Source organism: Carassius carassius, chromosome 29 (genome assembly GCF_963082965.1).
Source record: "Carassius carassius chromosome 29, fCarCar2.1, whole genome shotgun sequence".
Lineage (NCBI taxonomy): Eukaryota > Metazoa > Chordata > Actinopteri > Cypriniformes > Cyprinidae > Carassius > Carassius carassius.
In genome coordinates this window covers 19,048,824-19,074,223 of record NC_081783.1, presented here as the reverse complement: position 1 = coordinate 19,074,223, position 25,400 = coordinate 19,048,824, and the positions used below count along the sequence as shown (strand labels likewise).

Here is a 25,400-nt window from a genome sequence, read left to right as displayed (position 1 = left end):
GCATTTTTTTTTTCTCTGAATGTAGGCAGAGAAGATTTAGTGACACCAAGATGGTTTTTAAAAGTGCAGTATTTAAACTGTATTTTACAAACCTGATTATAGGACATTCCAGAAATATACAAATATACACATACATTGCACACACAAATCCTTCATGGGCATACACATAAATGCACATACTGTGATGAAGTACAAGAAGCCTATTTCATCCACAATCACAGTCTGTAAAGATATATAAAGCATCTTTTATAATTCCCTGATGCATGTTGAAAATTCATTAAAGGAAACTGGTGTTTCATGTGAACGTCTGCTCTGAGGTGTTCAGCATTTCATCAAGAGGAAGTGTATAGCCACTGTCTTTCTCTAAACCAACCACTTACATTTGCATGGACAAAAGCCCAGGCCACAATCACAGCTTTGTTCTCTCTGAGGCCCTTGGCTACATGATGATTTCTGATGACCTAACCTAAAAGTAAACTCGGCATGATTGGACCACAGTAGCAATGGATTCAAAAGAGAATAAATAATAATGTTAAGTGATTAAAGTTTCTCTTTGTCCTGAGCCATGTGGTTTGCAGTTCCATGGGTTCATTCTCAAAAATGTTAAGATATCTTGTTGTTGAGTTGCCCTGGATAATGTTCAAACTCTTTCTCAGCCTCCTCGCTGAATGAATCACCTGGAAGCACAAACAATACAAATTAAGCTGAAATTGGCCACCAACAACAAAACTGAGGGTAAAGAAACTTCCATTTGGTGCACATCTAAAATATCTGTGTAAGCAAGCATGTAATTTCATTGCCATCAAATGTTTAATCGAATCAGGCAGGTCTGAAGAAGCCAGCGAACAACAGCCCATCTCACCGAGATGACATTTATGCAACCAGACACGGTTGCCATCGTATTTGCAGTTGCACCGCATAGCATTGTTGGTGAAGTCGCTCTCAGCTACCTCAAAGTCGGGGTTTATTATGACCTGCGAAAGAGGAAAAAGATGAGACTGATACTAGAAAACCGGGTAGCATAATTGAAATCAAATTTGATCTAGCTAACAGCATAATCAGCAAAGCATGTGGACAAACGTGGTCTTTTTATTAGTTAATCCTAATCTGGGAGGGGTTTTTTCCAGTAAAACCTGGCCCTCCCTCTGTGTACTCAAGGTTTATTACATCATTAATCAAACCAAATCCTATTATTCTTCTAACCCTTGCATTCTTGGACAGGATGGTGAGCGCTTTGACGCATCTCCACCACTAGAGAGCAGAACTGCAGCAGCTCTTTGACAAACGTTTGACTTGCTGAAAAGCCCAGACAATGGGGTCCTACGGGACCAAAGTCTGCTCGTGTAACAGTCTCTCCTGTTAGTGTGCTATCTAACTATCAGAAATACATTTCTACCAAAGTACCAAGGCGGTTAATCTTTCTGCGACAAGGTAGCACATCTGAATACCTGTAGAATGTAGTTTCCTGGTTTAACATCTGTGATGTCAATCCACTGGCAGTCAATATCATGTCTGTACAAGTCCCAGCAGCCCGCTGTGATGCCCTGCTCACCAAAGTTGGCACACTCGTAGTGTTTCGAAACACCTGTATCAAGATAAGCAACAGGTCAGTGGAGACACAAGCCAGTATTCCTGCTGAAGTACACCTTGAAATAATCAAAGGTGTTGTCCACAAGAAACGTGTTTTTGCAATGGTTTTGCATTCTACTGCACTTCTTTTCCATAGTTTTTTTTCTATTTAAAGTGTTAGATGGACATCTTTGACCATTACTCTCTTGCCATGCATCCTTGCAGCATCTCTCTGATGACAATTGATGACAACTAAACCAGCTTAGATCAGCTAAGACCTGCAAACTACCTTTGGTTGGTTTAATGTCTTTAATATTTATTTATTCAAATTCAAAGTATTGAATAACATACCAGATGTATAAAGGTGATAGAGCAGGTTTACAGTAACGGTCACTGTAATGTGACGTTATTATAACTGATAAATAAATACATTTCTATACTTAAAAGTTTAGGGACCCCTAGTGGATAAACAACTGACCTGACACAATGCTACTCTAAAACAGTTAAAGGGCACATATCATTGATAGAACATGACAGAAATATAATTTTCTTTTATTTTTAGAAAATACAATTAGATTATAGTTATGAATGAAACTTTGGGTAAAAAAAATGTAACCAAAATTTGGGTCTAGTTTCATAAACAGGGCTTAAATGGTTAGTTCACCCGAGAATGAAAATTCATCCATCTTCTAATCATCCTCGAAGCATCCTAGGTGTATGTGACTTTCTTCTTTCAGAATAATCCAATTGAAGTTATATTACAACAAACACCCACTTACTCCATTGAAAGCCTTTGGAAGAGCAAGGACCATATTTAATACAACTTCGATTGGATTATTCTGAAAGAAAAATGTCACATACACCTAGGATGCTTCGAGGGTGAGTAAAAGATGGACGAACTTTCATTCTCAAGTGAACTAACCCTTTGGCCGTAGTTCAGTTAGGGCATTTAAGTAGTTTTTATAAATGTACCTTAGAAGGGTTGGTTGGTTAGGTTGGTTTTCATTATACAGACATGTCCAGCATGACCTTTGACACCTTTCTTACCTTCATGGCAATCTGTGTCCTCTAGGCAGAAGCTGGCTTTATGTCCGTCTGCCACTTTGGTCCCATTTAGAGACAGCAGGTCATAATAGGTGAAGATATCCATACTATGATAGTGCCTGGAGGTTATAAACACAGTCTACTGAAATCTAACAGGGTTAAACCATCCAAAAAACCATTAGATATTGCTGAAATGTGACTGGCTGTACAGAATATAACTTTAAAATCAGCTTACCAATATGTATGTGTACAATAACTGACTTTAAGCTACTCTGAATCCTGGATACAGCAAACTACAAATCTGCCGTTTTCATTGACAAAATGATTTAAACAGCCTTGGAGAGCAGATTCAGTGCTGTAGGCCTGTAGGAGGGAACTGAAGCCATAGAGTAAACACTAGCTTCTCAGACACTGGCCTCTGTCCCAAACCCAACTGTGTGTCCTTTTAGCCTGAGCACATAACAGGTTTCCTCATCATCACTGTGTCAGGCAAATGCATTGGGAAACCTAATGTCTGCTATGAAGCTTACAGTGTAAACACAGACCACCACAAAGAGTTAATGGAGACTACTCAGAGCTGCACTTATTCATTAATCAATCCAAAAAGCATGGCGAGGAGAGTATGAAATTCACTATGTAACAAATAAAATGGAAAAATAATTTACTACTAATTTAAAGGGGATAGTTCATACAAAAATTAAATTTCTGTCATTATTTACTCACTCTCAAGTATTTTTTTTTTTTTTTAAATCTCTATGCTTTTATTTTTTCTGTGGATCTCAAAAGTAGAATTTTTGAAGAACTATATCTTGGGCAGTTCAAATCGAACACAAGAACCAATCAGTGAACAAATCATTCAAATTGGTTCTTGAATTAGTTCAGTTGGTTCACAAATCTGTTAAATTCACTTTAGCTGGTAAGTTTAGAATGTTTGAAAGGATTTACTTTTAAAATATCTAGTTTCTGTTCAACAGAATAACACAAGGGTGAGTAAATGATGACAAAGTTTTCATTTTTAGGTGTACTGACACCGTGCTGGTTTAGCAATGGCATTCTAATTATTGTTATGGTAATTTATTTACCATAATTTTTTTCCCCATTTGTCCTGTGGTTGGACAACATGACCAAAACAAACAAAAGTAAATATAACAGCAAGCAGCAATTACAAGGTAATTTTGAAACCTGTTCCAAATGTTGGAAAGGCATATGGGAGGCCATTCTACAGCTATATGGAGACAGCCAGCATGATATCAGGCCAAAAACTTAATGAGTTTGAGTATGTTTTATAAACGTTGGCCAGTAGGTATCGCATCCACCACCACTACCACCAGTGATTCTCAATAAGAGTACACATTTTAATCATTTAAGATTCAGTTTTAAGGGCTGCCATAGAATTCAATGCACAAAGCAGAATAATCATTTTAACAGATGCAAGAAGAAATTGTAACCGTGCAGACATAAAAATATTAATATTTAAGCACTTAGCTCATGCTTTGCCTCTGTGTAATTAAATGTTAGAACCATGACAAACAGAAACCACTGTTAGACTGTTATAACCAGCCCTGGATCATGTTAGCACATATGTGTTCATTTAAAGCAGAGACAGCTAGCGTGAACTTTCATTCACCCTGTAGGTTGTCCAGGGTCTTGAAAGCTTCTGCTCTGGTTTGTAAAAAACAAATTTATATCAGTTTATGATCTTTGGAAATCAGATGCTCAGCCGACATGACCACGAGCGCTCAGTGTTAGTAAAGCCATATGGGTCCTTGGGGCTGCCGCTGGATCCGAACGGAGCAAAAGCAGATTCAGCAAGGCGGCCAGACACTCAAAAGAAAAACACAGTTGATAGATCCCTGTTCAAAACAGTTTCAAGTGCTCTCTGCGAACAACATTAGCATAAGTGAACATGAATCTATTTATGCATATTTCAGTCTGAGTTTAAATCGTGATGCTGTCATGCTTAGACCTGAAACATACTCTTTACTCTCATACTCTTTCTACATATATATATATATATATATATATATATATATATATATATATATAAAAACATCACAGCTACTTATTTTAAATCTGCCTTCGCTGTCTGGCACAGAGCCAGAGACACATATTTTTAAAGTATTCCCCTTTATAACTAATCCCATATGATTCTGTTGAGCGTATGAATGCAAGGACCAATCAGAGGCGTTCAGATGAGTCACTGCTGAAACACCCTGTTTCGTCACCACTCGCGCTGGCTGACTGAATTGTGAAAGAGTGAAGATGTACAAATTTAAGTAAGATATTAATTCCACAGTGTAAACAGCTTTAGAGATTACTTTGACAGTTTTTGAGAGCAATTGAACTCGTTGGACTGAAGTGAAAATATTCTTTGATAATGCAAAAGTTATTTGCTCTCTTTTTGTACAATGAAAGTGTTATATAGGCTAATTAGTAACATATGTTTTTATTAAATTCACATTAAATAGAAAGTCAGTCATATTAAAAGTATTTTATGGTATGACACCCATATCTGGTACTTGAGTAAAAACACAGGCTTTTATGCAAAGTTAATAGATTACAGTATCAGGCTACTTTGACCATCGCTCATTATATATCAACTTAATCTATAAAGGTGCAAAATTTATTTACTTACACATATTTGAGAATCAAGATATTTCATCATATATTTTTGGGATATATCGAATAAAAACAAAAAACCTTGCTGAAAAAAACTATAGACAACATTACAAAATTAGTAATGGTTTTACTGGTTATAATGGGACTTGTATTGGTTTACCTGTAATGGATCCTGTTGGTCTCTACTGGTAATTGGTTGCCTTCTATTGGTTGCTTGTTAAAACCAATAAATCCTAATAGAATATGTCCCCAAAACACACTACAGAAAACCATTTTTTAATGGTTAAAAGTTGATATTTTGTAATATCTGTAATGGTATTTTTGGTGAAAACCATTCAAATGTTTTTTTTTATTATGTTTCAGTGGGGACATAAGCCTATATTAGTTATACATACAGTGGTATTGTGGTTGCTGTGTGTCACATGAAAAAAATGACAGCCCCAGCAAAAACTGACACTGAAGAGAAGAATTGTTGAATAAAGTTATTTTTGTTTTCTTTGTGCACAAAAAAGTATTCTTATAACTTCATAAAATCATTGAACCACTGATGTCACATGGACTATTTTAACAATTTCCTTACTACCTTTCTGGGCCTTGAACGTTGGTAGTTACATTGCTGTCTATGGAGGGTCAGAAAGCACTCAGATTTCATCAAAAATAATGAAAATGAACAAAGGTTTTATAGGTTTGGAATGACATGAGGGTGAGTAATCAATGACAGAATTTTTTATTTTTGAGTGAACTATCCCTTCAAGTATTAAGTTATAAGTTAAGTATATTAACACCTAACATGCAATCTTACATTACTGGGCAGTAACAAATCTCAGTACTGGAATGATTTTCAAATGTCTGAGGCATTAATTTAGAAGTCGACAGTTTAACTGAGTTTAATTAGCTTGTCTTTAAATTTTTTGCTTGAAAAGACCAAACTGACAATAGAAAAAGACAGTTCATGGACAATGGCCACTGTATTGCCACTGTAGTCCATGTATTAGACACCATGAACTAACAATGATATTTTTTTACATCATTAATTAGTATAGGATCCAAGATTGATAAATGCTGTAAAAGTTTTAGTCCACTTCATTGTGTTAATAGTCAGTCTCATTGTGTTAATAGTCATCTATTTGCAAACTATTCTATCTCAGACTTTCAGGAATAATTTTTTTTTTTTGTAAATAAAATTTAAAGAGCTTAGTACTGGTAAAGCTGAAGTCACGTGACAGCTGCATAATTCGTTTACAGCCTAAATTTAGCTTTTACTTCTGGTGACTGAATTAACCTCATATTAAATGAGTGTTTGCATACTTGTGTAGTGTGTGTTTTTGAGTGTTAAACACCTGCACTACATGCAAGACTGGGCACATAGATCAAGTATACAAGATCTAAAAAACAGCCACAGCTCCAGCATTTACCTATGGCATTCATGCCACACCCAGGAGTGGCGACCGAGCCGTGGCCGGAAGTCAGCCTTGCCGATGTTGTGTATGTAAGAGGAGAAGCGCAGCAGGCGGCGGTGGCCGTACGGCCAGTCGGCTTGAGCAGCTGATTTGGCCAGGCAATTCTCCTCTGCTGCGCAGTACAGCAAGTGCAGGGGACGGTCTTCGATGTAAACCGTCTGCTCCACCAGTGGAGCGTTCAGCACAAGGTCCGAAGCCGCTAGGGATTGTAGGACAAAGAGACCATTATTACACTCAAATACAATGGAATAACATTAGCTATTGCTTTACCCTTTCTCTTGCGAATAAACTTTTGTTTATAGACTTGCATATGACTTACTGTCTGAGCAAATGACGCCAGCAGAGAACTGTGCTCCCGCTCTTTTGCAGCTGACGACAGAATGATGCTGACAGTCGGTCAGAGTCATCTCATCTCCTTTACACTTTACTCCGCTCAGAACCATCTCCGTCACATTACTGCTGTCCCAGTACCAAGTTTCCTTTACACATGGGAAAGCTCATCAGTAGATGAATGAATGTATTAAATTACTGAACACGGATAAAGGAAGAAACCCAATACAAAGCATGTCAGCAGCAGACATTAATCAAACAGAATAGCAAAAATAACAGCAAATTCTTCCAATTGGTCAAACAAACACTATTGGTTGAGTGTTGCTGGTTGCCATATTCTAAGCTACAATGTTTACAATTCAGTATATGAATAGATTGCTTTAAGTTTCTCATCTTTGCAAATAATGAAAAAAAAAACTAATTGAAAATGTTTAAAATTACAATCATTAAGTAAAGAAAACATATACAGTTTGAGTTTCAATGTTTTAGTAACCTTATGTTGACTATTTTAGCTTCCACTAGGTCTGTTAAGTGGGAGAATAATTCCACAAAAATGTAGCCTCTAGCTTTATTATTATTATTAATATTTATTTTATTTATTTATTGTAATTTTTTCATGTTCTACACCGTTCAGAAGTTTGGGGTTTGTAAGATATTTTTTGTGATTAAAAAAAGAGGAAAAGAGTCTCTCATAATAAGCAAGGCTCTGTTTATTTAATCAAAAATACAGTAAAAATTTTAATATTTTGAAATGCTATTGAATTATAAATTTATATTATAAATATTACTTTCTGTGTTAATATTTTTAAAATGTAATTTATTCCTGTGATGCAAATCTGATTTTTCAGCATCATTACTCCAGTCTTAAATGTCATATGATCATTCAGTAATCATTTTAATAAGCTGATTTGCTGCTCAAGATACATTTATTATCAACATTGAAAACAGTTTTGCTGCTTGATATTTTTGTAAAAACAAAATATTTAAGGATTCTTCAATATAGCATTTATTTGAAATAGAAATAATTTTTTATTTTTTTTTCTTATTGGCCCCAAACATTTGAACGGTAACGTACACATTTGAATAATAATTCACATTTAATGCTAACATGGGATTTCATAACCAATCAATCGGCAGCGCTTGATTAGTCCCATAGCGCCTCTCTTACTCACAGTGATAGCATGCAGGCAGTATCTGAGGCCTAACTGTCTGCACGCCACCATGGCTTCTCTTGTGGTCCAGTTGTCACTGCATACAGTGCCCCACCTGGACTTGACCTGAACCTCCACGCGCCCCTCGTGATCCGTCCTGCCCCCCACTATACGGATCTGAAGAAAGACCCCCACTGCAAGGCCTTAGCATGTGAAGTAGTCTAAATACAGTGCTAGCCAGGTATGAGCCAGCTATGCTAAAGCTTCAATTACAAAGTTCTATACTATCTCATACTATCCAGTAGTCATTTTAGTGGATTATTGTGATCATTCACAAAGGCAAGAGAGTATTTTATTTGTAAAGTTAATGTATTGCAGGGATAAGAGGTGTTAGCATTATGCCCCGTTCACACAGTTTTGAAAACGTATAGAGTGTTTTCATGAAACATCATTAATCCGCAAGTCAGCCATGTTGACTGCACACAACATAAAAAATTACACCGAACCGAACAGAACTTGTAAAATTTTCTGATCATCGCTACTTTTTGGTCAATTATTGTTGTGTTTCGGGCTTTAATAATCAGTCGGACAGGAAAAAACATCTGGAGTGCTATAGACTGTCAGAAGGTATAACAAATCAAGGAAAAGTGTGCAAAACCTGAGGAAAAAAGGCATTTGTGGTTGGCCAAAATGAACCAGGATTTCCAGGGCAAGAATCTTGACAACATTCGTGTTTGTTCTTATAATTAAATTTCAGGGTAGGTGAAATGTTAGGGTAATATCTTAACCACATATTAACCTTTGTTTGTCAAAATATTTCACCCTTTCCTGCTAACTGCTTTCTTGCTTACGTCCTTCTCTATGTGATTTAGCATCTACCACAAGTTTTTTCCCCTGGTTTAGACATCCTAAATTATTAGAACGTCTTCAGTAGTACATCAACTGTGCAATCCATGCTGTTGTTTACATCCAAGTATCTCTACGATATAGCCACGTATCCAGGTAACTGACCAAACCGTGATACACTGTAGGTGCAAATGCTCTATTATTATGGTAATCAGCTGAAAACTTCCCGTCAGTGTGAATGCCTACACTGCAAAAAATTTTTTTAAATAAATTATTATCTTGTTGTTCAGTGCAAATATCGAAACATTCCTAAATAATGGATATTAATTAAATTAAATTAGCCCTTGCAGTTCCTTCACGAACCCCAGTTGGGAAACCCTGATAATGAAGTGTTTAATGCACTTTAGGTCACAAACAGAATATATTTTAATATTAATATTTAATATTTAATACTAATTTTGGAATCAGTAACAGACAATTTGTAAGTAATCTACCCAGCTTTGCTAGTGCTTGAATGGGTGAAGAAAAAACTTGTCACTGCTAAAAGCGTGTGTATATATGTGTAAACAATAACTTTCATGCCTAATTACATAACACAAAATAGTTTTCATGGATCAGCCTATCTTCCTTTATTATCTTCAAGAAGCAATCTTTTCTGTTTAGATGCTAAGATTATTCAGCAATCTTGTGAATTTAAAGTCTGTTAGGAATTTACGCCCACAGAAAGTTCAGCAGAAATACACATTAATTGTAAAGATTTGTTCCAGATTTTCTCACATAATCAACACAGAAAATGTGGAAAAGCGTGCATATTCTGTCTGGGTCTACTTATTGTACACTGCAGGCCAAAAAACTGTGCCAAAACATGCTGTCACCACTTGATCTGTTGGAACTGCCTAAAAACATCATTTTCAGATTTTGAAAACCCTTGCAACAAATTGTCTGACTAGCTATCTCTTTACAGTTACCTTCTGATTGATCTGTGTCTCTGTAACTCTGAACTTTTCATATGGTGCTTGAGATGCGGTATCTGTGCAACCCCCTATATTCACCTATTTGTCTACCATATATATGTGCATGATTGTGTTGTATGATATACAGCGGTTATCTTACTCTCAAGCCACTGCTGGCATGTCCCAACCCCAGCTGTCTGCACACTACCATGGCCTCCCGAGACGTCCATCCATCCCCGCAGACCAAACCCCAGTTTCTCACCCTACTGTCTGTAGAGAACAGCAGCTCAACCCTCCCTTCCAACCGTGTTCGACCCCCTGTCAGGCGGATCTGTGATGGGTTACAAAGCAAGCATGAGAATGAATTAAAAGACTTAAGGACCTTGACTTTGATCATTTAACAGTGCTGATCTAGGGCTGTGAGAACTTGATTTTACCATGCATTGCATCACCTATTTGAATAAAAACATGCTCGTTTTAAGTGACTTTACAAATTCTGGTGATGCAATGCTTTAGTTAGGATCAGCCTTGAAAAGCATTGTTAGATTTCATAGCTGAGCTAGGAAAAACTTTTACACAATGCATAAAACTGCACATAAGCGTTATGTTGCACAGGAAGGCACTTTGATGAGAGCCTTAAAGGTTTTCTTAGTGTTGACTCGAACATCAGAGACAATTCTGGTTAAGTATATTAATTGTTACATGCTGAATAAAAGCCAATTTGAGGCAGTTTTTTTATCCAAACACATTATAGTTTACTTTAGCAGTGGGCATCATGTAAGTGTCTGACCGATTTCTCAAAGCCCATGTAGGGGGTGTTGCAGATGACGGAGGTGTCCTCCATGTGTTTGCAGTCTTTAGCAGTGATGCTCTTATGAGGACAGTCCCACAGACTCTTCTCATCACCACGACACTGAACTTCATTCATGTAGATGGGACCCATACCTATGGACAAGAGATCATAACAGTTTTTCAATGGGGAGCATGGATCAACTATGATCAGCTGAAGCCCTACTATCTATTGTTAGTAAAAGCCCACCTTGGCCCATTCGTGCTCCGGTCAGAGCCTCTTTAGCAGTGCCGAAGCCCAGCTCTCTACACACCACACTGGCGGACTGCAGGTTCCAGTGATCGTCACACACCGTACCCCACTCACTCCCATTTAGGACCTCCACACGACCCTCACCTGTCTTTGCCCCGCCCTTCAGACGCACCTGAGACTGGAGAATGAGAAGGAGCATGGTCACTGGAAGCCTTAATGCAGGTGTTCGTTGTTATACTGCTGTTATTACCTTCATAAATCTTAATGATTTGAAATCAGTTATTAAAACGAGTTTTATTTGATCACCATTGGATTCAGCTTGACTCTGCGAGCTCTGCCCTGTGTGAACAGTGGCCCGGGCACACAGCTGACTACAGCAGCTCCTCCATCGGGACAGGAGGCGCTAGAGTTCGCATTGCTAAACTCCATAGAGCATGCTGAAAGATGGGCCTCATTTCCTGTGCAGGCCACTGAGTGGATCCTATACACAGTCTGGAGACTAAACACAAACACAATTGATCAAATGAACACAAACTAAAAAAATATACATTGTATCCGTAAACAGTAGGAAGAGATTCAGCTGAAAGAATAATGACAATGACAGCAATTTATGTACCACATTCAGTAAAATACACCAGAAGATGTCTTTGAAAACTGAACTTTGCAGTGTTCAGAAAACCCCACCGAATAGAAAGCATGACAGATTTCTCACGTTCTGTCAGCTTGCTGAGAAATAGTACCCGGTCCAGTGTGAGCAAATAGGGCATGTTGACGATGCTTTTCCACTGAAGGCCTTGTTTAATTTACCCTTAGAACAAAAGTTTGGAATAATTATAATATTTAAATGTTTCTGAAAGATGTCTCTTATGCTCACGAAGGCTGCATTTATTAAAAAAAAAACACTAAATGAAAATATATTCAAATCTAGTAAAACAGAAACATTATTACAATTTATTAAAAAAAAATTCAGTTTGAAAATAGTTTAAATATATTTTATTCCTGGGATCCAAGCTGAATTTTGAGTATAATTTCTTCAGTCAGTGTCACATGAAATCATCAAGAAATCATATTAATATGCTGATTTGCTGCTCTCAAGAAACATTTCTTATTATTATCAATGTTCAAATCAGTAGTGCTGCATAATATTTTTGTGAAAAAAAAACATTATTTAGTCCATAGACACATGCATACAAAGTTCTGTCATGAAACTCTAGATCAGCACAGGTCTAACTCAGTCTGACATAGTGATATCATTATTCACATGGCTCAAATGATTGGATTCCTTCACATAAGCAGCCAATGGGCTTGCTTCTCAACATTCAAATACTCAGCTAGTCTTTGCTTTAGCAGGTTCAGCAAGCTTCAGAAACCCTCCACCTTCCCCAGCTCCACCTGTATAGATCTGTTATGGGGTGATCAATGTATTTTACATATAGGGGTTATTTTATAAATATTATATGTGCAGCAGCAGTTTTTCTTACATGATCAAAGAAGCATGTCTGTGGATTTATTGGCAGTAGCAAGTCTTGATGCTTGCTCTGCAACAGCAGCAGCAGCAACGCTGCAGATCTATTCTGCCAAGACCCATTAACATTGACAATGACATGTACATTACCATGCTAAACTCTCTGAGAGTTGTCCTAAAACAGTCCTTAAAAAAGGGTTATCTCCTATTTCTTTCTATTATCGGATGAAATATGACCCAGAAATGTTCTTGACAGCTTTCCAAAGATTCACCCACAGCATGTCTAGCTCACACTGCAGTATTTGCTTTATGAAAGGCTAGACTTTTACATTGGTTTGTCTGATTTATGACACGTTCTAGACTCTCATGCAGGCGATGACATGACCATGAGAAATCTGGTATGGAGTAATATTACCGTAGTGAGTGGCGGTATGAGGTTGAGTCACCGAGGTTTTATCACACTCCTGAGAGAAAGGATACTTTCCACTCACGTGTGTGTGTTACATATTCAGAGAAAAGCAATCTGTCCAATTAAATGACCATATAAAAAAATCTAATAAAATATTGGAGAACATTGTAATGTACATTGGCCCCAAAAATATTTACATGCTTACAAATGTCTGAATGTCATTGCATCACAAGGAATAACACCAAGTAAGCAAACAAATCATTTCACTGCAAAATTTCACTTTTTAAAACTGAATTTCTCATCTGAGAAGTGTAAGATATCCACAGTCTTCTGAATGTGCAGAGTGTGCTATTTCTGAAGTGTATCTAGCCAAGCACTTATGGCACAAACCTGATATGAATGTCATAATTACAAAGATGAAGAGAAGTATAGTATTTTATACATTTCCTTTCAGTAAATTGTCTGAGCCCACAATCATTTAAAAGCAATGGAAAAGATAAATGGCATCTTTTTCATCCACTGAAGATTACTTGTGTTTAGTCAGCTGGTAGACTTTAATATTAAACGACATTCAGTGTAAATAAAATGGACTTCTGTCAAGAGAGGATTTTTATCTGTCAGAATGAAGAACAGCCAGCAGGAGTGTGTTTTTGGAGCTTAACTTCAGCATGCTGAGGACTTGAGCTCATGTCTAAGGGGGTATGAGTCACTCATTCAGTTTAATACACACACAGAGAGCTCATTGGTTGAAATTATAGCTATTCTGTCAAACAATGAGGATGCACACGTGAATTCTCAGATGCTTGCTTGTTTTTCTGTCCTGTCACAGACTGCTTACATTTCACCATCTGCTGTGAATCTGAGTAAGTGTCTCAGAGTTCAGATGTGGATGATTGTTCCAATGCAGATGAAGAAGAGAAGCCAAACAAGCAAAGCAGAACAAAGCAATGCAATCACATTCAGCCTTATTATAAAATCATCAAAAACTTGCACAAGCTGGTGCCAGAGTATTGCCTCTGGAGGGTCAGAACAACCCCCCCCCCCCCACCCCCCCCCACACACACACAAACACACACCTAGGGTTGTCCCCCCTAAAAATAAAAAATATGATTTAAAAACCATGCTGTATTTTACGATTTTAGCTGTATTATTTGTGTCCCCTTCAGAAAATTTCTCTTCAGAAATGACGTGTTTATTGCCCCCAATCCCCAACTGTTAGAGGAATTTTACGCCACCTGGGAGTTTGGTCTTTTTGTTTAAAGAAATTGAACAACTGAGGGGTTTAAATGGATTTAAGAGATTAAAGAAAATTACAAACAGTTTTTTTTTTTTTGTAATCAGTTTGAACTATTTGCAAATAATATTTTTATTTTAAAACCAGCATATATGTAAGTATGAATGTGTGCACAATGTGCATGTCGAAAACACAAAATGGCAAAATGAGTCTTACCACATTCAGTTATGAATTACATTAAAAATGTAATGATTCATCCTATATTTTCAATTCAAAAGGCAAAATCTGTCAAAAAAGTTGAGCCGTTTGGTCATTTAAATTTCTATTGTAAAACAGTTGACAACTATTAAATAGTTTACATATTACCTCACACTTTTTCACTGTTTTGATGCCAAAAACAAACAGCCGCAATTTGGCTATTTAGAATTATATATAATATGATATTACTTCCAAAATGAAATACATTATATATTACTAGTTACTGTCTTTTGAAAGTAATTAGTTACATTACAATAATACTGTCTCTGATTTGTAATGCGTTGCACTACTTTAGTTACTTTTGAGTTACTTTCACCAAAATATCCACAAAAGTAGGCTATGCATTCTAAAATGACAAAATATAGCTTATTGCTGCTCTTATACTTCAGGTGGAGGATGAAGGTCTACTATAGCATTAAATTTATAAAATCATATTTAGATACCGGTATGTAGTTCTACATTAATGTTAAGTTGAGGATAAACACAGTTAAGCACAAACCGGATTCTAACCTTCAGAAATAAAGGGGAATGTTTTAGCCTAATGTACAAACTATAAACCCAATAGCTAGCCGATAGGCTATTTTTAATGGTATTCAGAACAACAATGGAAGATATAAGTTGCTCAAGCAAAAACAAATTAATTTAAAGCGAAATAAATAAAGCAAATGGCATTGTTCTCACGCTCTCATTAGACACGAATCCAATTTTAAAATGTTTCAATATTCTCAATGTATTTGAATGCTAAACCATTATTTATTATGTAAATAAAGCTCTGTATTTAACACGCTTTCCGCAAAATAAATAAAATTAAATCATAATCACCCTCTTCAACTGAGCATATGCATTTGGCCCGAGCTCAGGCTGAACTGCACAGATATGTTAGACTATATTTTATTCTGATAATGAACAACAGGTTTCAGCATTAGCAATGCTGTATGTGTGTGTTTTAAGCGCTAGTGCAATCAAACAGAGGAAACATAAAATTATCTGTACTTTTTGGTCATAGATCATTCGAAGCAATGTGTTTACTTTTATTTTAGGATGTGCTTTTTGTCATCTCAGTTTCCTTTCCGTGAATTTGTTTTCTAGAGCACCGCGCCACACAAAAATAAACCAAACTTAGCTGCATATATTCACATTTTCTTTTTCTTTTGTTTTGTTAATCTGTTAATTATTTAAGTCATTCATGTATTCATTCCTTTTATATAAAGACTATGATTAATAAAAACAGATTTTGTTATGTTCAGCTTAACCCCAATTTCTGTTGCTTGTCTGTGCTCGTCCGCCACATTCTTTTTTTCTTCTCCGACCGCGCAGCTCTCAACGTTAGCTTAGTGGTACCAGACACTCTTTGTTACTCATGCTTTTTTTCCATGTTGAGTTGGGTGTTGCACATAGATTGCACCTGACTATGCATTTGGTCCTTTTCTCTGATGAACCGAAAACAACGGGTGTGTCCGTCTCAAATGTAGAACATGTCTCTGCAGTCGTCTCACTCATCCATCGAATTACAGCAACAGGAAACAAACCGTTTTACCCCCGGGAATTTATTCTCTGGTGCTGTTTTGCTGTGAATTTTGAGTTAAAATATGTTGTTGTAACTTGCATTACTGAGATTGTAACGAGTAATGATATTACCCACATTTTATTAGTAATGTGCAAAATGTAATATACTACTGTAACAGCGTTACTTCCAACTCTGGTTACAGACTGGTTTGCAGTTCAGGATCAGATCAAATTAACATAACAACATTTTATTAAATATCGATATGATATTAAATCAGAATAAATCAGAGAGACAAAAACAAACACTGCAGCGCAGTATGAAATTCCCATCAGGGCCTCACTGTACCATATGGTACATTTTTCACTGGCACAATGATAAAACTTCCACATCCCTCACACAGTTAAAAACACGTTGGCCAGCTGCCCAGTGGCCACATATGGGATTGATTTCACTTTTTGCAGGGCTTTGTAAACATTTGTCAGTACTTCATGTGACAATGCACAGAAACTGCCAGCAGAACAACATCGCCTATCTGACCCCACGAAACACTGGGGTCTGCAATAATGGATCTTTCTCTGACACTTAATATATCCATCCAGATTTGTGTGTGTGTGCTCACATATGCTGCCAGGTTTCATAACTACATATTTTGACTTGCATAAGCAGATTCTTACAAAAGTCTTTTTGGCAGGAGCATGGAAGTATACGATGATCTATAATGATTCATTGGCCGAGGTTCATGAAATAGAGGCAGTTTCCATCTTTTTCATGAGCACATGTAGTAACCTATACATCTTCTTACTTGTGTATATGAGCTCTTCATTCCAGGTATTTGAAGAAAAACTATCTATAAGGCATTGTAGTAAAAAAACTGTGTGTGTGTGTGTGTGTGTGTGTGTGTGTGTGTGTGTGTGTGTTTGAAACAATCTTTTGAATCCCTGGATGCTCTGGTTATAGGTTTAAAATAACATATACATAAATAAATGCACAATAACTTCTCCTAAGAATCCAAAATAGTCTAGATCACACAGACAAATGATAATTTAGAGGAAGCCAGTCAGCCGCAAATTAGACAGTCAACGTCGAGGAATTCCAAACAGAGCAGGATGCTTTTAAATGGCTGTTTTGATCACAAAGTGGCTTCAACTGTAAAATATAATATTTATTTTGATTTAAAGTTATAAAATACCTGAAACTGCCCCATAAACCACTGCATTATATAATAAAATATAAAGCCAAGTGGTATGTAAAATAAAGAAAGATACCATAAGCACCCTTTTTAAAAAAAAAATTCTAATTTCACAAAAAAGATGTTTGTAAGTGATAAAGTTTTCCGTTCAAAAGTGCCAATTTGTGGTTGTCAAACATTAGTGGACCTCATGTTCATTAATTTAATGAACAAACCTGTGATTAGTCTGCGAGGACATTTAGAAATTATATCAGACATCCACAAAAAATATCCAGCTGAATTTGGTACTCTAGGTCTAGCCACTTTCTAGGGGGAAGTCGTGGCCTAATGGTTAGAGAGTTTGACTCCTAATGCTAAGGTTGTGTGTTTGAGTCTTAGACTGGCAATACCACGACTGAGGTGCCCTTGAGCAAGGCAACGAACCCCCCACTGCTTCCCGGGTGCTGCAGCATAAATGGCTGCCCACTGCTCCGTGTGTGTGTTCAACGCTGTGTGTGTTTGCACTTTTGTACAGTATGTCACTTTCACTTTTATTTTTAGGGCCCAAGTTACGATGGTGTGAAGATCCTATTGTAATTGCTCCATTTTTTCTTCTTCTCCAAAATGAATTGCATTTTTGAGAGCCTAAACATGCTCAAAACTCACAAAACTTTGCACACGTGACAGAAGTGGCAAAAATGTAAATCTGATATGAGTTTCAGAATTAGGTGTGGCAAAATGGCACGATAGCGCCACCTATAATATTTAAACGGCTTGCGCCTCGAGCTATGTTTCACATTCATGTGATTTTTGTGCAGTTTTTGCCATTTTCAGGCCTTGTACACAGTACAATATGCCATTGTGTGCTAAACATGTTAGAAACATGCTCAAACATGCTAGAAACACTTACTAAGTGCTAAAGCATGCTATTAACGCCATCAAACAGGAAGTTGTTGTAACTCATGATACAATCATGTCCAATCTGCCTCAAACTTTGCATTTGATTAGAGTCCTGGCCTAGAGTCCTGCTCATATTTTGTTATAGTTATACCGCCACCTACTGGCAACAGGAAGTGGCATCTTTAACAGTGTGACTGTGACCTTTTCATCGCTGCTTGCAGCCTTAATTTTATATGCACCTTTTATTATTGACATTGATGGTTCCATGAAGAACCTTAAACAGCTATAGAACTTTTCCATTGCTCAAAAGTTTGCACATACAGTGGAAAACAGTTATTCATATTATTAAAATGTTCTTCACACTAAGAAAGTAGAGGTTATTTTAAAGACTGTTCAATGAAAGTTTATTTGGATAACCAAAAATGGTTCTTCTCCACTGAAAAATAAAAAATAAAAAATTCATTTAAAATGAAGGTTTTAATTAAAAATAGTGTGCTTGTTTTATTTTATTTTTTTTAATGTGGTTCAGTGTTGTAAATAAAATATTGAGAACATTTCACTAATATAACCAAGAGTCATGTTTTCCAATTTTTAAGGAAACTTGAGCAATTATGAAGCTTGAACTGAGGAACTGATAAAGCTGCAAAAATTAAGCAAAGAAGGCTTTTTATTTATTTCAAGAGGATTAGCTCAATTATGCAGTTTTATTTTGGCAGTGATTTTAATTTCCCAGCATGCTTTGCATATGGCTGGATATGGAGGGTAAATATTGAAATGAACTGCTATTTTATGTGTTTTTGAGTCAAGGGAAACATCTGTTTATGTTTAATGTTCAGTTATGTTTGACATTTGAAAGAGTTTCTGTGAAGTTTCTATCGTTACCATTGTGAAGAAGAGTAGAGCTTATGGTTAGGTTCTGGATAACAGCATGTACTAATACCATGAGGCATGATGCTTTGTTTAATGATCAGCTTGCTAATGCCAGAGCAGTAACAAGTTTTTTCCTACATGAGCTGTTTAGCTGTATATAGTTTTTAATTCGTATAAGATGACTCAAAGTCGCAAACTTTTGAGGATCAACTTAAAATGAATGAGCTCATCTAGTAATATTACATTCATTGTGTCATAGATTAAACAATTAAGAACAAGGGTTTCTCAAATCTTGCCCTGGAGGGCCAATGCGCTGCAGAGTTAAGCTCCAACCCTGATCAAACTCACCTAACTGTGATTTTCTATTGATCCTGATGATATTGATTAGCATGCTCAGGTGTGTTTGATTGGGATTAGAGCTAAACTATGCAGGAAAGTGGATCTCGTGGGCCAAAGGATCCCCGATTTAGGAGATGATTTATTCTGGTAGATTCCATTAAAGAAATCAAGCTTTAAAAAGTACTCAAAAATATTATGTATAATGTAAGTACATAGCACATGCCATTTTTACAGTGTATGGCACCACTGTAAAAAACAAATGCAGCTTAATTATTTTCAAATATCACTAAAGACTACTTTTTTGTTCCAAACATCTGATAAATATAGTCTAAGAGGTTTTTTTTGGACAAGCATACAATCTGACCCTTGTATTATTTAAATGTCCTTTACCTGCTTGGCTTCTTCCCCATAGTTCTCTGCGAGGGGAATCCCATCATGCCACACACCACACGAGAGTTCTTGGTGGTCCAGCCAGTGTTGCAGATGTGACCCCATCCTTCCTTAAACTTCACCTCTATCACTCCCTCCATCACAGGCATGCGGCCGGCATGGGCACCAGAGAGAGGACGCAGACGAATGTTCTTCATTCGGTTTTCATTCACCTGCATCTGAAACATATGCAGAACAGGTCAATTGGATGTAGGGCATATACAGGCTTTGAGATCATCCAGTATGTTGTTCAGATGGTTATAATAAGCTTTCGATATGTTTAACTAGTCAGCTACAATCTCCTATTCCATGAGTTTTTAATGAATGAGCCTGTCTCTTTGACTCATGCGGGATATGAGTCATCTCACATGAGGGTTTTGGATCTTTAATGGCCAAAACCGCACCGTAACTGTGCAACAGAACACAAACTCTCTACACCATTTACACAAGCACTTCCAAATGTCTAGCCAGAACGGTCCACAAAGTCTGCTGAGCACCTTGCCATAAGACCATCAACTGAAATCTGAATTTGGAGTCGCAACCTAAGGCTGAACTGCAAGGCAAAGAAGTAGCAGGCCACATCTATTCCAGTCAGCCTTCTTAAGGAAACATGAAAGAAAGAAAAAAAAAAAAAAGATTCTGCTTCTTGCTTCTGCTTTTATTTGGGACCTTTGGCCTCTCAGATGATCTTGTCAGAAAGAAGTTACAGTGAAGACATTTTAAGGTCTGGATTCTATTTCAAATAAATGTTGTTCTTTTGAACTTTCTTGGAATATTTTTCCGAGAATCATGAAACAAAAAATTGTATCGCACTTTCCACCATAAAATATTAAGCAGCAAATCAGCATATTAGAATGATTTTTGAAGGATCATGTGACACTGAGGACTGGAGTAATGAAGCTGATATTTTTTTAGAGGGAATATGCTAATGATTATTAAAATGATTATATAAAGTGATCTAATCATTTTTTTTAATCTAGTAATTTTTGCTGTCTAACTAAAATACTAAGTTAAAATCTATTTTATAAACATCTGCACGTGTGAATAATCATCATACAAACATTCAAATTAAAATGATGCCAAAGACTAAATGTCATATAGTGAGTCTGGTGTTCTTTTGTTTATTTGTCTGCAAGTGTTTTTGGCTGTGTGTGTGGTGGGGGTGGGGGGGGGGTGGTATGTCACAAGTCTACACTCGGAGTTAGGTAACTGACATCTAAAAACAGCAGAAAACAAAACAAATGACATTCAGTTTCAAATGGAAAGTGCATTTCTTTGAATCAAATAGAGTGCAAATTATAATTCTAATTTGCGAAGGTCTTTGAAAATAACATTCTTCTTGTCAGTCTGTGTTCTGAAAAACATTTGTACATTTGGAAGTGAAAACAGTAATTTGCACCATTCCAGTAAACTCTGACACATATGTAGTGTAACACAAACTGCTGTTTGTCAGAGGTTCGTCTGACACCCACTCGTGTTCTGTGTTCCTTCTGCCTTCCGGACAAGAACACAGAGAAACCTGGCATGTAAACTGAGCAGTGGAACTTCTGCACGTACTCAGCCCTTCCATCTCTTCATTTCTCTTCTGCTGTTCAGTCTCTAATTCTCCAAGCTCTCGTATCTCTACATCTGTCTCTCTCTTTCTGGTGTGGTTCCAGCACACAAGCAGATCATCAGAGACTAATTTACAACAGAGCAAAGACTTTCAGTTGAAGCAGTGACATTGGCTGTGGACTTTCATTCTTTGCATGTGGATGAGGAAGAGAGAGAGAACATGGGAGGGGAAAGAGACTGGCAAATGTAGAGAGAGAAGATGAAAAATGCAGTAGAATAAAACAGGTGAAGAGATAAAAGGTGTGCATAAATTTGGCAAAAAGTAAATGCATTTTAAACAAGGTGTCACAAGTGGTTGCTTAATGATCCAGTACACGAAAACTCTAGCTTTGAAAAGTAACAGCCCCACTCTTTTCAAGATGTCAAGAAAACAAATTTGAAATTTAAAAACTATTTTTCCCCAAATTATGGACAGCAATCAAGTATGTTGTGTAGCAGAAATGACTCGAACCAGACAAATTAAAGAGTCGATCAGGGCTGTGGCTGAAACATGAGCCAAATTCCTCAGTAAGGCAACAGGAAGTCATAAAACATTCTGTATCACAAGTCCCAAGCAAGATAACCAACCAACCAACGTTTTCACAGAATAGCTTTCAACATTAACACCACTAGAACAATCATTGACAATTTCAATTCGGAGAAGAGATTTGTCAAATTTGTTGTTCGTAATTGATAGGCAACGCCGGACATCACGTGTAAACCCATGAGAGAACTACACAAGTTCCACTGACTTCCCCCAGCAGAACCAGACTGAAATTCCTAAGGGGGTGGCCTTTGAACCTCTGGTCTCCACAGAAATCTTTGTCAAGAGAATGGCAAAGAAACTGTCTTTTCTACATATATATGGACCATAATGAACTCAAAAGGACTTATAAAGGAATATCAGTCCATCGCTTCACTCCATATTCATTTATGTGTAACCCACACATTTGACTATCATGTTATAATCACTTATTGTGTATGTCTTTTAATAACTATGGGATAGCTTAAGGATACATATTCATGTCTAGTATCTATGTAATCGAATCTGCTTGCTTGAAATAGTCCTGACCATCAGTTATTTGTCAAATGTATCATATTCTTGTTATAGGAATCATGTCCAAAATTAGACCCTGCAAGAGCGAGAAAATTCGGACCACATGCTTGATAAGATAACATGATTTATGATACCCCCGAGCCAAGACAATATCTGATTGGTCAAGACAACATTTGAGGTGTGGCCAACAGGCCAGTTTAAATACTCAGGACACCATAAAATCTTGCTTTTAGTTGTTAGCTTTGCTTCTGCTACTAGTCTTGCCTGCTTTTAGTCTCTAGCTATGCTTCTGCTATTAGTCATGTCTGCTCTTAGTCTTTAGCTCTGCTTTTGCTATCAGTCATGCCAGCTTTCAGCTTTGCTTCTTAGCTTTAGCTTTTAGCCATGCTGTTTGTCATCACTGTTCTCTGAGCGCGCTTCCAGCGTGCTTCAGCCTGCACGCCTGCTGCTACTTAGCCACGATGAGAAGAAACACCACCTAGTCTCGGCAAACTTTATTTCTTTTCTTTTCCGTTTGAGAGTTTCGTGTTCTGAGTTAAGTTTTGTAATGTCGAGTTCAACTTCAACCAGCCACACAACTCTGCATCTTCAGCCAATGCCCAACCACGGGCTTGCTCTTAAACTCATCTTTCCCTAACTTTCGATCTTCCTGCAACTTGTGTGAATGTGTGAGTGCGTGCGTTTATGTGTTAGATTAGTTTATATGTCTTAGATTTATCTAATAAAGCCTTATTCATATTGAAAAGAGAAGTATCTTGTGTTCTGTGCTTACAAGTTAATGTCTTAAACTGCCGATCTTGTTACTGTGCTAATTGATAGTGTTTTCACTATAGTTTGGATATTAATATCCAGCACAGATCTGATGTTAAACGGCTCGTTCAGTGAATCGCAGGGCGCATCAGTGATCAGCCGTGAAACAGTGATTCTGTTCAAATTCCCTTTAAAATCTTAAATGATTCCCTTTGAGCTAAATTTACCTGTTTCCCTTACAGTTGAATCTATAAGCATTGCTCCAAAACACCATCTCAATAAGCATTTTCAAATTTATCTTTTTTTTAAGAAAAAGAGGAACAATTGTTTTGAGATAAACCACAGGCAAACACAACATCAGCAATAAAAACCAGTAAAAATGTGCTCTTGATTCTAAATGTCTTGCATGCAGGTTGAGAGAGCTTTGTTATTTGATATGCACTTCTCAATCAGCACTAAAATAAGGTCTGTGGTTATCACAATATATGTTTTTTAAATCTGTCATTAAATACATAAGTAATACACCCTTGTGATCTTTTGAAGCCTTTACTTGTCATGAAAAAGGGCATTGCTAACAAATGAAACTGCAGAGGTTTTTGAGCAATGTTAAACATCACAGGTAAACTCATCTACTCACCGCTCTACTTTTACAGCCCCGCTGTGTTTATAATAACCAAGACCTTGCAAACTATTCTAACTCAAACTTTCATGCAAAACAAAACTAAACAAGTTGTCAGGAGGTTAATGGCTGGGACATGTGATTGTAGTGTAGATCTTTATAACCTATATTTAGCTTTTAACTTCAGACAATTGAATTTAGGCTTAAAAATTCATAAAAGTTGTGTTCTTTTGTGAAGATTTTTATATTAAGAATCATGAACTTTGTTGGTCACAAAATCTTATTTTTCGCTGTGATTCAAAAGCCAATTGAAAAATCTTATTGGGTTTTTGTCGAGGGAGCCAGGGTGAAGCTAACATCCAAATATATCATCACTGGAGCTCTCTAATGGCATCAATGTTATTTTTTTCTCGCTTTGCCAGAATCAGTAGGATTGCATTGGATGAAAGTCTCCATTTACCTCAATGATGTTGGAATCTGCAAAGCCTGGAAGTCTCTCATCTTTACAAACTACCCCTGCGTCCTCCTGGTGTGTACAGTCACTGTTCCCCCAGCCACGGGACACACATTTCTCTATGCTGTTTTCCGATCCTCCACACAAGACATTATCCAGCCAGATTTTACCTGTAGATTTTTGACCACCAAGGTTAGCTTACAACAGCTTTTCTTCCTTTTTCTGAGAGTGTATAGAGAAAGCTGACTTTCAGATGTGAAAAATACCTAAACTGCATTATGTTTTGCTAATAAGATTCATTTTAACTCACCAGTGCCCGGTCCATACTTGGCACTGTGCGACCAGCTTAGTGCCTCCAAAAACCCTAGATGGCGACAAAGAACATGAGCGTTGGCCAAGGTGAAGTCGTCATCACAGATAGTGCCCCACTCTCCATTGTAAAACACTTCCACTCTCCCTTCGTTGTGCTTGCGAGGGTATCCCGCCAGGCGAAACTTTATTTTTCCATCCTGAGAGGGTGAGGTGGTCTGGGAGAAACAGGAGGGCAGCCAGACGCCCCATAGTGCCATGGCAATCACCATATCCCACAATCCTCCTCTCAGCATGGCTTGAAAGTGTAAAAGGTGAAGAGAGCAAGAAAAACTGAAAGAGAGAGTAAACATTCATTTGCAAGGTTTTAAAATGTGCATTTTATTACTCTAAAATAAAGCAAATCTCACTTTAATTCTCAATGTTTCCTGTTTCCATGAAAAAAGCAGGGCAGAAATAATATCAAGCAATAACAATAATTATATTAGAATATGTAGGAATTAAATTCAAAATAGTGTGTCAAAATATATAAGATTGAGAAATATAACTCATTGTTTTTTTTCTATGTTTATGCATTTTTGTTCATAATTTATGGTTTTGTTATTTTTGTATTGTTAGAAACTTAAAATGTGCAATAGTTAGTTGTGTATTTCCACAGGAATGACTAAATATATCAGGCCAAGGAATTAAACCGGTCAATTTTACTCATACTATCAAGTTTAAATCTATTTTATGTTATTCTCATATACTTAGAAACTTAAAATGTGAACAAGAGTGACAGAATTTAGAGAGCATATTTCAGCTGTGGGACTTACACAAATTCCTGACAAAACGTTGGATCTTACACTGTAGCTACTAAAGCCAAACCTTCCTCAAATCTTTCAATATCTTCTTAACAGAGTCATGTTTAAGATGACAACACGCAAATAACAACTGAATTATAACCAAGTTTAATGTTTACTATATATCCCATATAGGAATATTATTGCATGCAACTATTTTAAATGAAAAAATTATGTTAATTT

General features: G+C 36.8%; 1 protein-coding gene across 2 annotated transcripts; it reads right to left on the bottom strand.

Moving 5' to 3' along the window:
- Positions 1-54: 54 nt before the first annotated feature.
- loxl3a (lysyl oxidase-like 3a) lies at positions 55-24,707 on the bottom strand. Of its 2 annotated transcripts, XM_059516209.1 has the most exons (14): positions 24,377-24,707; positions 24,073-24,236; positions 19,555-19,772; positions 11,321-11,513; positions 11,012-11,192; positions 10,763-10,917; positions 10,133-10,303; positions 8,195-8,350; positions 7,012-7,171; positions 6,648-6,891; positions 2,617-2,732; positions 1,449-1,585; positions 863-974; positions 55-677 (listed from the first exon to the last, which is right to left on the bottom strand). In XM_059516209.1, the coding sequence occupies exons 1-14, from the start codon at positions 24,669-24,671 to the stop codon at positions 604-606; spliced, it is 2,376 nt and encodes a 791-aa protein (XP_059372192.1). In that variant the 5' UTR covers positions 24,672-24,707; the 3' UTR covers positions 55-603. The 2 variants fall into 2 exon arrangements, with proteins under 2 accessions (XP_059372192.1, XP_059372191.1); XM_059516208.1 differs by lacking the exon at positions 8,195-8,350.
- Between the last annotated feature and the right edge of the window lie 693 nt (positions 24,708-25,400).